We start from the raw sequence: 12,966 nt of genomic DNA on the forward strand, positions 1-12,966 counted from the left end.
CATTGTCCTTGGATCTTTATTTCTTTAATTAAGATATTTCCAAATATTCCTTAGCGAAAGATTTGGTCTGCATCTCCAATACTCTACATGGCAGAGTATTAATTTTGTGTTTTTAATGCTCTTTGAAGGACTTTATACATTCTCCAACTTTAGAGTCAGCAACTAAATCGATTGTAATAATTCACTGGTGTTCGTGATCTCCCAAATCTTTGCCACAATGGTCTTTGTTGGATCTCAACACTATGTGGTTATCATAGAGTTATAGAGAGATACAACTCAGCCCAGTGAGTGCACAATGACCATAAAGAGCTCAGCTTTATACTGATCCCAGCCTAGCCCATTTTATTCCCTTAACTGTCCCATCAGATTCCGTCATTCAGCTACACACTAGAGGCAATTAACAATGGCTAATTAACTTGCCAATCTAACCATTTCAATTTTGGAATGTGCGGGTAAACCAGAGCACCCAGAAAAACACAAATTCACAAAGAAAATTTATAATTGCCGCATGTAAAGCACTAGAGGCCAGGACTGAATCAACATCACTGGAACTGAATGACAGTAGCTCTACCAATTTACTAATCTGAGTCCTGTTATCCCATGAGGTGAAGCAGTCTTTAGACTCTCACAAGCTGGATGCATTATCAGAAAGAAAACGGCACCTGTGGGAACATACGCTGGTGCCTTAAGAGGTGAAAGAAAGGTTAAATTGGTATTCATCAGGATTGATTGGAAAGTTTTTTATGTTAAATGCATCCTGCGGAATTGAAGGTTTTGGATCACACTGCTGCAACATAAATGTAACTTACCAGAACTCATTCTGTTGAAAATTATGAGATTCAATGCAGGCAGTGATGATCTTCTGGTCCCTATATATCGTCCCATAAACCTATCAAAAAGAAGATCACTATGCTTAATTTCTTCTGGCAGGCACAAATGTGAGTTTTCTACAGTTGAGCAATATAAGATTACAGCTATGCACAGAAAAGTGGAATAGAAATACACTTCCAGCTGCAGCTGCTTATTTAACCATATAAATCAAAAAGATTCCTTGCTGAAATGACTGAGTAAAATGACCCAGGCAAAGTGCTAGCCCAACTGGCCTGGGTACCTCTGATCCAAGGTGGTCTGAGGACCTTTAATTACTGTTTACGTATTTGATAGCAACTGACAATATATTAGGCTCAACAAGAGTGATTTCCTCTTGTCCTAGCAAAAGTACAGTTTGTTAGCAGGGATGAAAATTAGCAATTCAATATCTGTATCCAACACATCATTCCCTGCAATTTCTGTCATCTTCAAATGGATCCTACTAGCAAACACATCTTTCCCTGCCCTCCCCCCACTTTCTGCTTTCCATAATTCCGTTATCCATTCATCCCTGCCCACTAATCTTCCTACTGGCACATACCCCTACAAGTGACAGAATTACTACACCTAACCATTCACCTCCTTCCTTACTTCCATATAGAGCCCCAAACAGTTCTTCCAGTTGAGGCAACAATTCATCTGTGAATCTGCTGGGGTCGCCTATTGCATCCAGTGCTACTGCTGTGGCTTCCTCTATATTGGTGAGACTTGACATAAATTAGGGAATCACTTTGTTGATCATCTCCACTCCATCCACCAAAAGCAGAATTTCCTGGTGCAAACCGCTTTAATTTCTATTCCCATTCCTGTTCTGACATATTGGTCCATGGCCACTTTTGTCATGATAAGTGGTGGAGCAACAACTCATATTCTCTCTAGGTAACCTCCAACCTGATTGCTATGCATTGATTTCCCCTTCCAAAAAAAATCCTTCCCCCTGTCTCTTCTTCTATTCCACTCTCTGGCCTCCTACCTCTTCTCCTCACCTGCCTATCACCTCCTGTGGTACCCCTCCTCCTAAGGTCTACTCTCCTATCAGATTCCTTCTCCAGTCTTTATCTTTCCCACCCACCTGATTTCACCTATTGCCTACTAGCTGGTCCTCCTTCCCCTAGCCTCACCTATTTATTCTGGCAATTTTCCCCTTCCTTTCCAGTCTTGAAGAAGGTCTTGGATTTAAATGTCGACTGTTTACTCTTTTCCATAGATGCTGCCTGACCTGCTGAGTTCCTTCAGTGTTTTGCGTGTGTTGCTTTGGATTTCCAGCATCTGCAGAATTTCTCATGTTTGTGACACTGAATTTACCTCTTAATTTTTTTTGAGAGGAAAAGGATATCATAATATAATATAATTATCAAATATATCATAATGGAAATGAGTAATTTGTTGTGTTGTGGAAGTTGATTGGATTAGTTCATGAATGGCTTCCTCATTATTAAATGGTTCAATGGCAATACAGCACAAATTGGCCTTTTGTACCTTTTTAGTGTGGAAGTATTTGCTAGTTTAGGAAATTGTCTGACTCATGGGCAGGGAGAAAGTCTTAAAAATGTTGGCAGTAAATGCTTCTAGCCAGTCGTACATAAAAGAACAGAATGCAACAGAAATGTTCATGCATAAAATAAAAATAGAATTTTAAAATATGGAATTATCCAGTGTATGTAACAAAATGTCTCTGGTATAAATCTTTCAGCAACCACCATTCAGTATAAGGCATTGACGCACAGTGATCACAGAGCTTGTGCAGATTCTGCCAAAGTAATGCTAACATTAGAAGCAACTACAGGGAACTTCCTGCCACATTCCTTTAAGTTTTCACTGTTGATAAAGTGACATAAGAAGTAATGAATGCTTCTTTGTGTTGGAAATAGAATGAATATTTGTTTTGGGCTAGCAATAAATGCTTATATCCATGTCCAGCACTGTACTTTAAATATTGCATTTTCCTGTTAAAACAAAGTCTATTTATTTTCTGCCCTGTTGAATTTGCTCCAAAGACTCAATATTAATGTCACTTGCTTATGATCTTTTTTTAACTGCAGAATACAACTGCAGCTTGTCTGATTCAAGAAGAGACATTAATATCTGCATATCTCTTTTCATTTAGTAGTATATTTTCATGAGGCTTTATGGTTCAGTTTTTAAGCTGTACATTAATCATATAGTCTTCCACCTGTCTGCCCATCATGAGACTAGTACCATTTCTAGAGGACACTTACGATAACATTCCCAGCTGGATAGTGTTTGTTCACATAGCTGGTGAGTGCACTTTCAATCACTGTCCTCCAGTTCTCTGTGGGGTTTTCTGCAGTACATGGCTGGATGTCAGAAACTGTTCTGCTCAAGTGATCAAACTTAAAATAAATCTTCTGCTTTGGATCTAGAAAATACCCATTCCCCAAGTCACCATGTTCAGTGATTAGTACCTAAAGAATAAATACAGATTGGCATTATTGACAAAAGCTTTCCAGAGATTGGAACAAAATAAGGAGAAACCCAAGACATTTATGCCCATCACCACTAATAATAATGTTTCAGCAGCAGTAATGCTAGTTACTTTATACAAACTGATGGGTTAATATTTTCAGGGTACCTCAGAATCTATTGATACTTAAAATCAACTTTTTTAGAGAACTTACAGTCTTGGATTTCCCAGTCATTGGCACTGTGCAGGCACTCTGACCTTGACAACAGATGCCCTGAAGATCTAGCTATCTCCATGGTGGGGGATTTCTATTTTTGGTTGCTGTCAATTAGCAGTCCAACAGGACAACTGGCATTCAGCATCTTTGATGTAATCAAGCTGACTAAGCAACCAATCGCACTGAAGAATTCTCTTTGACAGGAATCCAGGAAGTACAATGGATAATTTTCACCGGCATTTGAAGTACCCCCAGAGTGTAAAATTAAAATTGAAACATGCACCTGAAGTGCATGTAAAAATTGAAATATCATTGCAGCTAAGTTATGGTATTCTAACTTTCTTTTAAGAATACCCTTTCAGAACAATGTACCTAGTTCTAAATATTCCCAGTGACTCAGATGTGGTAATAAAGAAAAAAAGTTGAGAGATAGAAAATGCATTGCAAAAGGGCAATGTTACAATAGGCATGGGGGACGTCAATATTCAGTTGGATTGTGGAAATTAGGCTGGTGTTGGCTTACAGTAGGGGAAATTTCTAGAGTGTCTACAAGGTGGGTTTCTAGAGCAGCTCATGGTTGAGCAAACTAGAGGATCAACTATTCTGGATTGGGTGTTGTGCAATGAACCAGAATTGATTAGAGAGCTTAAGGTAAAAGATCATAATATGATCTAATTCACCCCGAAATTTGAGAAGGAGAAACTAAATTCAGATGTATCAGTATTTCAGTGGAGTAAAGGGAACTATAGAGCCATGAGAGAGGAGTTGGCCAGAATTGATTGGAAAAGAACACTGGCAGGGATAACGGCAGAGGAGCAATTGTGGGAATTTCTGGAAGCGATTCAGAAGGCACAGATAATACAGTATATATCCACAAGGGGAAGATGTATTCTAAAGGAAAGATGACACAGTGTGACATACAAGAGAAGTCAAAGCCAGCACAAAAGCCAAAGGGAGGGCATATAATAGAGCAAAAATTAGTGGGAAGTTAGAGAATTTGGGAAGATTTTAAAAACCAACAGAAGGCAACTAAGAAGTCATTAAGAAGGTAAAGATGGAATACAAAATTATACTAGCTAATAATATTAAAGAGGATACCAAAAGTTTCTTCAAGTACATAAAGTGTAAAAGAGAGGTGAGAGTGGATATCGTATCATTGGAAAACAATGCAGGAGAGATAGCAATGGGGGACAATGAAATAGCTGGCGAGCTGAATAAGTATTTTGCATCAATCTTCACTGTGGAAGACACTAACAGTAGGGTGAAAGTTCCTGGTGTCAGGGGGCATAAAATATATGAAGTTACCATAATTAGAGAGAAGCTTCTTGAGAAGTTGAAAGGTCTGAAGGTAGATAAGTCGCCTGAACCAGTGGTGTACACCCCAGGGTTCTGAAAGAGGTGGCTGAAGAGATCATGGGGCCATTAGTAATGATCTTCCAAGAATCATTAGATTCTGGAATAGTTCCGGAAGAATGGAACATTGCAAATGTCACTTGACTCTTCAAGAAGGGAGAGAGGCAGAAGAAAGGAAATTATAGGCCAGTTAGAGGGAAGAGGTCCTGAAAGGAAAATATAGGGAGTTAGGAAGGGAGTTGACAAGAAGGACCACAAAGCTAGTAATCTCGGGATTACTGCCTGTGCCATGCGACAGTGAGAGTAGGAATGAAATGAGGTGGAGGATAAATGCGTGGCTGAGGGATTGGAGCAAGAGGCAGGGATTCAAGTTTCTGGATCATTGGGACCTCTTTTGGGGCAGGTGTGACCTGTACGAAAAGGACAGGTTACACTTGAATCCTAGAGGGACCAATATCTTGGCGGGGAGATTTGCTAAGGCTACTGGGGAGACTTTAAACTAGAATCATTGGGGGGTGGGAAGCAAATTGAAGAGCCTAGGAGAGAGGATGTTAGTTCACAAATAGAGAAAGCTTGTAGACAGTGTGTGAGGGAGGATAGGCAGGTGATAGAGAAGGGGAGCGCTCAGAAAAAGAAGATAGTAAAGTTGTTTGAACCATTAGGGATAAACAGAGAGTAGGAGGTGGAGAATTTCTTAAATGCATTTATTTTAATGCTAGGAGCATTGTAAGAAAGGTGGATGAGCTTAGAACATGGATTGATACCTGGAAATATGATGTCGTAGCTATTGGTGAAACATGGTTGCAGGAGGGGTGTGATTGGCAGCTAAATATTCCTGGATTTCATTGCTTCAGGTGTGATAGAATCGGAGGGGCAAGGGGGGGCCGGGTGTTGCATTGCTTGTCAGAGAAAATATTACAGCGGTGCTTTGGCAGGATACATTAGAGGGCTCGTCTAGAGAGACTATTTGGGTGGGATTGAGGAATGGGAAAAGTGTAGTAACACTTATCGGGGTGTATTATAGACCACCTAATGGGGAGTGAGAATTGGAGAAGCAAATTTGTAAGGAGATAGCAGATATTTGTAGTAAGCACAGGGTTGTGATTGTGGGAGATTTTAATTTTCCACACGTAGACTGGGAAGCCCATTCTGTAAAAGGGCTGGATGGTTTGGAGTTTGTAAAATGTGTGCAGGATAGTTTTTTGCAGCAATACATAGAGGTACCAACTAGAGAAGGGGCAGTGTTGGATCTCCTGTTAGGGAATGAGATAGGTCAGGTGATGGAGGTATGTGTTGGGGAGCACTTCGGATCCAGTGATCACAATGCCAGTAGTTTCAATATAATTATGGAGAAGGATAGGACTGGACCCAGGGTTGAGATTTTTGATTTGAGAAAGCCTAACTTTGAGGAGATGTGAAAGGATTTAGAAGGAGTGGATTGGGACAATTTGTTTTATGGGAAGGATGTAATAGAGAAATGGAGGTCACTTAAAGATGGAATCTTTATGTTCCTGTTAGGTTGAAAGGAAAGGTTAAAAGTTTGAGAGAGCCATGGTTTTCAAAGGATATTGGAAACTTAGTTTGGAAAAAGGGAGATATCTACAATAAATATAGGCAGCATGGAGTAAATGAGGTGCTTGAGGAATATAAAGAATGTAAAAAGAATCTTAAGAAAGAAATTAGAAAAGCTAAAAGAATATACAAGGTTGCTTTGGCAAGTAAGGTGAAATAAATCCAAAGGGTTTCTAGAGTTATATTAATAGCAAAAGGATAGCGAGGGATAAAATTGGTCCCTTAGAGAAGCAGAGTGGACAGCTATGTGTGGAGCCAAAAGACATAGGGGAGATTTTGAACAATTTCTTCGGTATTCACTAAGGAGAAGGATATTGAATTGTGTAAGGTAAGGGAAACAAGTAGGGTAGTTATGGAAACTATGATGATTAAAGAAGAGGAAGTACTGGCGCTCTTAAAGAATATATAAGTAGATAAGTCTCCGGATCCTGACAGGATATTCCCTAGGACTTTGAGGGAAGTTAGTGTAGAAATAACAGGGGTTCTGACATAAATATTTCAAATGTCATTAGAAACGGGGATGGTGCCGGAGGATTGGCGTATTGATCATGTGGTTCCATTGTTTAAAAATGGTGCTAAGTGTAAACCTAGCAATTATTGGCCTGTAAGTTTGACATCAGCAGTGGGTAAATAAATGGAAAGTATTCTTAGAGATGGTATATATAATTATCTGGATAGACAAGGTCTGATTAGGAACAGTCAACATGGATTTGTGCGTGGAAGGTCATGTTTGACAAATCTTATTGAATTTTTTGAAGAGGTTACTAGGAAAGTTGACAAGGGTAAAGCAATGGATGTTGTCTATATGGACTTCAGTAAGTTCTTTGACAAGGTTCCACACGGAAGGTTAGTTAGGAAGGTTAAATTGTTAGGTATTAATATTGAAGTAGTAAAATGGATTCAACAGTGGCTGGATGGGAGATACCAGAGAGTAGTGGTGGATAACTGTTTGTCAGGTTGGAGGCTGGTGACTAGTGGTGTGCCTCAGGGATCTGTACTGGGTCCAATGTTGTTTGTCATATACATTAATGATCTGGATGATGGGGTCTTAAAATGGATTAGTAAGTATGCAGATGATACCAAGATAGGTGGTGTCGTGGATAATGAAGTAAGTTTTCAAAGCTTGCAGAGAGATTTAGGCCAGTTAGAAGAGTGGGTTGAAAGATGGCAGATGGAGTTTAATGCTGATAAGTGTGAGGTGCTACATTTTGGTAGGACTAACCAAAATAGGGCATACATGGTAAACGGTAGGACGTTGAGGAATGCAGTAGAACAGATTGATCTAGGAATAATGGTGCATAGCTCCCTGAAGGTGGAATCTCATGTGGATAGGGTGGTCAAGAAAGCTTTTGGTATGCTGGCCTTTATAAATCAGAGCATTGAGTATAGGAGTTGGGATGTAATATTAAAATTGTAGAAGGCATTGGTAAGGCCAAATTTGGAGTATTGTGTACAGTTCTGGTCACCGAATTATAGGAAAGAGTCAACAAAACAGAGAGAGTACAGAGGAGATTTACTAGAATGTTACCTGGGTTTCAGCACCTAAGTTACAGAGAAAGGTTGAACAAGTTAGGTCTTTATTCTTTGGAGCATAGAAGGTTGAAGGGGGACTTGATAGTGGTATTTAAAATCATGAGGGGGACAGATAGAGTTGACGTGGATAGGCTTTTTCCATTGCGAGTAGGGGATATTCAAACAAGAGGACATGAGTTGAGAGTTAGGGGGCAAAAGTTTAGGGGTAACATGAGGGGGAACTTCTTTACTCAGAGAGTGGTAGCTGTGTGGAACGAGCTTCCAGTAGAAGTGGTAGAGGCAGGTTTGGTATTGTCACAAAAAAAAAAATTGGATAGGTATCTGGACAGGAAAGGAATGGAGGGTTATGGGCTGTGTGCTGGTCAGTGGGACTAGGTGAGAGTAAGCGTTCGGCACGGACTCGAAGTGCCGAGATGGCCTGTTTCCATGCTGTAATTGTTATATGGTTCTATGGTTATAGTTAGGTTGATAGATTCTTGATTGGTCAGAGCATGAAGGGATACAGGGAGACGGCAGAAGATTGGGGCTGAGAGGAAAAATGGATCAGCCATGATGAAATGGCGGAACAGACTTGATGGGCCAAATGGCCTAATTCTGCTCCTATGTCGTAGGGTCTAAATCTGTAGAATTACTCAGAAATATGTGATAAAGTAGTTGAGGATACTAATCAATTTTTTAAAAATAATTTCAAAATTCCATTAAATTTTGAATATTTATCTAAGGGAATTAACTCCAAATATTAGATTAGATTTTTAGCGACTGAGAGGTCATTCAGCAATATATATCAAGGATCAACTTTTTTGCCCTATGCATTTGCATGTGTTAGGAATTTACAGTGGTGTGATGGTGTGTTATGTAAATAATTATATACAATATAAAAGTAGAGGTTAATATACAGATATAGAATAAAATGTACATTAGCACATAAATACCAGGATGTATTTACAATGTCAACAGCATTATGAAACTGGCATCTAGTTTTTACAATATAGTACAGTAATGGGGTTAATTGATAAAGGGGGATGGGATGGCTGGCTAGAATGGTTGATCATATTAACTACCTGGGGGAAGAAAGAATCTTTTTAAGGCGGCATGAAGTTAACAATATTCATGGCTTATTATCTAATTAAAGCTCACAGTCAAGTCATTTATGAGTATTTTTAATTGAGAGTAGTTGGTAATGACCTGTTTCTCTCATCGGATTACTGACATCTGAGCATCATGTGGGAGTTGATGGAATAGATCAAGCTATGCATGGACAGGAAATAGTTGAGGGCAACCTTCTAATTTCTGAGTAAAATAATGCACATGCATTTTCTGCAAAGTCCTATCAATCTTACAGTGAAATGATATTGAGTGTTGATAGTTTTACTGTTATTTCATCCCCAAATTCCAGGATTATATCTCCAGCAGGTCTCTTAGAAACTGCTGATAACTAGAGAAATCTTTATTGATGATCAATAAGTGCATTTAAGGTTGAATAGAATGCTTAACATTATAAATATAATCTCAAAAATTGTGTTAATAGCAGAGTCTATAAATGTATTGTATGTAATTACGTGGAGGGGTATCTGTCTTTATTAATAATTGTAGAGATCTGGAGGATTTCATTTATATTTATAGGGCATTTTTGTGGATATTTGCTTTCATTGGAGCTTTCCCTGGGAGATGGTTAAGACTGGAGTAAGTTTCCATGGGAGTTAGATAAAATTAGGAGGGGGTCACTTGGATTGTGCTAATATTTGCAAGAAACCTCTTGAAGCTCACAGTCAATGATTCAGGAACAGCTTCTTTCCCTCTACCATGAGATTTCTGAATGGTCCATGAAACCTATGAATATTACCACAATATTCCTTATTTTGCAATATCCATTTATTTATGTAATTTATTGTACATGCATATCTTTATGCAAAACAAATTTCAGTAAATCTAATTCTGGATTCTGAAAACCCAACGATTTTGGACCTGCAAAATGTTATTTATCCACCTGGTGGCCGAATATTGAACTACAGTAGCTATTGAAAAACTATAAATTTGAGCAGATGGTGCTTTTTTCTGCTGTTATTGTTGGGAAGTTAAAGAAATAGCTCAGTGTGTAACTAACTATATAGCCTCACCTTGTATACTCATCGCATCAACTTATACAAACCAGTAAACAAACCCATTTAATGTAGGCCACAAGTTCTATTTTAAGTCTTACTGAAATAGCTTCAGAGTGAATGAATTACACTCAATGGCCACTTTATTAGGTACACCAGTACACCTGCTTGTTTATGCAAATATCTAATTAGCCAATCATGTAGCTGCAACTCAATGCATAAAAGCATGCAGACATGCTTGAGCCCAAAAGTCAGAATTGGAGGGATGTAATCTAAGTGACTTTGACAGTGCAATGATTGTTGGTGTCATATGGGTGGTTTGAGTGTCTCAGAAACTGCTGAACTCTTGGGAGTTTCGTGCAGAACATTCTCCAGGGTTTACAGAGAATGGAGTGAAAAAGAAAAAAAAATCCAATGAGCAGTAGTTCTGTGCGCAAAAATGTTTTATTGATGAGAGAGGTCAGTGGAGAATGGGCAGTTTGGAAGGTGCCAGTAACTTAAATAACCACGCATTACAACAGTGGTGTGCAGAAGTGCATCTCTGAATGCACAGAACATTGAACCTTGCAGAGGATGAGCTACAGTACCAGAAGGTCACAAATATACTCTCAGTTGCCACTATATTAGGTACCTCCTGTACCTAATAAAGTGGCAACTGAATGTAACTGACATTTTGATGATTGTAAACCTCAACTGCTTTATATTTGCATTCTCACAGACCAAATTCAATGAGGCGGCTTGAGTTGTTAGATCTGATACCTCTTCATTTCTCTGAAGTAGATAGATTGAGGGATTGAGAGGGATATGAGCCAAATGCAAACAAATAGTTCCAGCTCAGTGGGCATCAAGGGTGATATGGTTGATGTGAGCTGAAGGGCCTTTTTCCATACTGTATTACTCCATAACTCTAGCTGTGGCCTAAACACTGTCAGTCCTGATATTTCTGGCCTCTTGCATGTCAGTATCATTCATTGTTGCATCAGGCCTTAATGTGGTGAATGACCAAGCCAAATCCAATATAACTAAGTATTGTTTAGTCTTAATGACTAGTCTAAAGCTGGCCTCAAACCTTAAGGTTTCTTTTATAAAACTGAAGTATTCTTGGTAAGTAAGCAATTAAACCAAATAAGGTGTCTCACGCCAGAGAGTCATACACAAAAGTGTAATGATGTGCCAAGTAATTGCTGCATTGTTGGCAGTGCTGTTTTTCCCATAAAATGTCACATGAAGGTCATGCCTCTCCTCCCATGTTGTGTATGAATTTCTAAATCACTATCTTTAATGCTCATTCAAATATTTATCCTTCAATTAATGCCACTAAGATAATGATATTATCTCATTGATTTTTCTGGGACATTGAATATAAATTTGCAGCTTTCTCTCCTGCACTGCAGCTTTATGATGGCCTCAGATCTCTACAGGTCATGGCATGCAATCTAAATGAAATTCTTCTGTTTATCTGGCTTGCTCCCGGATCTTGGATCTTGCTGGTTCTCTCCAGCCCAAATAATAAGTGGCCACTGAGCAAGGGATTTTGAAGAATAGTATGACAAGAGTCTTGATGAGGATGGCCTGCACCCAAATGCTGGAGTATCCGGGGCTAGGATTGATACACGGTTTCAAACTGGATCGAGAATCGGAGCACAAAACAAACACTAGATGAAATCATGAGCAGGCTTATGATTGAGTACTGAACCTCAGTTCAGGTGCTTTTTAAATGTTCAATCCTTGGTGTTGCAAATATGGTTACCAATTAGAGGGACTGTCCTGAATCTTTAAACGAGCCGCACCATCTACACATACTCTAGAGAGTCAGAGTGTCTAAACGTCGGAAGCTGACACAGATGGGTGCGTGTCATAACAAATGGAGCTAGGCTGGATTATACAATATCATGTGGAATGTGAATGGGACTTAGTACTTACTAGTACAATGAACATGTAATGAACAGGGTGATTAAATGGGTACCATTTGAGATATATTTGGATTTACAGAAGGCAGGAAAAGAGAGAAATAATATTAAAAAGAGGGAAGCAAAGGTGGAAAGAAGGAGAGCAATAAATGGAGGAGTGAAAAAGAAATCTGTGATAGGAAAAATGGAAGTAGCAGGATCAAGAATGAAAGGGATCAAAAGAGAGTTCAAGGAAAAGGAAGAAAGAAAATGGAAAATAAACCTGAGAGAGGTCATACCTCTTCCCACCTTGTTACATAAAAATGCCACCCCCTTCTCTTAATTCTTCCATCCCTGCTGCATCTGCTCTCAGGAGGAGGTTATTTGTTCCAGAATGAAGGAGATATCCTCCTTCTTCAAAGAAAGGGACTTCCCTTCCTCCATGATCTATGCTGCCCTCAACCACATTTATTCCATTTTTCATATGCACATCTGCCCTCACCCCATCTTCCCAGTACCCAAGCAGGGACAGGATTCCTCTTGCCCTTACCTACCACCCCACCAGCCTCCACAAACAACACTTAATTCTCCATAACTTCTGCCATCTTCAGCAGGATCCCACCACTAAACACATCTTCCCTCCCCCCCCCACCCACTTTCTGCTTTCCACAGGGATTGTTCCCTATGCAACACTCTTGTCCAGTCATCCTTCCCCACTGATCTCCCGCCAGGCACTTATCCTTGTAAACGGAACAAGTGCTACACCTCCCCCTACACCCTCTCCCCCACTACCATTCAGTGCCCCAATCAGTCCTTCCAGGTGAGGCGGCACTTCACCTGTGAGTCTGCTGGAGTCATCTATTGTATGTCAATGAGACCTGTCGTAGATTGGGAGACCGCTTTGCTGAGCACCCACACTCTGTTCACCAGAAAAAGTGGGATCTCCCAGTGGCCACCCATTTTAATTCCAGTTTCCATTCCCATTCTGATATGTCCATCCATGGCCTA

At 39.6% G+C, this 12,966-nt stretch overlaps 1 protein-coding gene across 1 annotated transcript in view; it reads right to left on the reverse strand.

Annotated features, from left to right (window-relative positions):
- Window positions 1–12,966, reverse strand: part of LOC140742155 (F-actin-capping protein subunit alpha-2-like) — a 55,035-nt gene that overhangs the window by 15,620 nt on the left and 26,449 nt on the right. Inside the window, exons 2-3 of the mRNA XM_073072955.1 lie at window positions 3,090–3,296; window positions 810–889 (exon numbers count right to left, since the gene is read on the reverse strand). Coding sequence (XP_072929056.1) covers window positions 810–889; window positions 3,090–3,296 — 287 coding nt within the window. The remainder of the gene's footprint in view (window positions 1–809; window positions 890–3,089; window positions 3,297–12,966) is intronic.

Source organism: Hemitrygon akajei, chromosome 19 (assembly GCF_048418815.1).
Source record: "Hemitrygon akajei chromosome 19, sHemAka1.3, whole genome shotgun sequence".
NCBI classification, from domain to species: Eukaryota; Metazoa; Chordata; class Chondrichthyes; order Myliobatiformes; family Dasyatidae; genus Hemitrygon; species Hemitrygon akajei.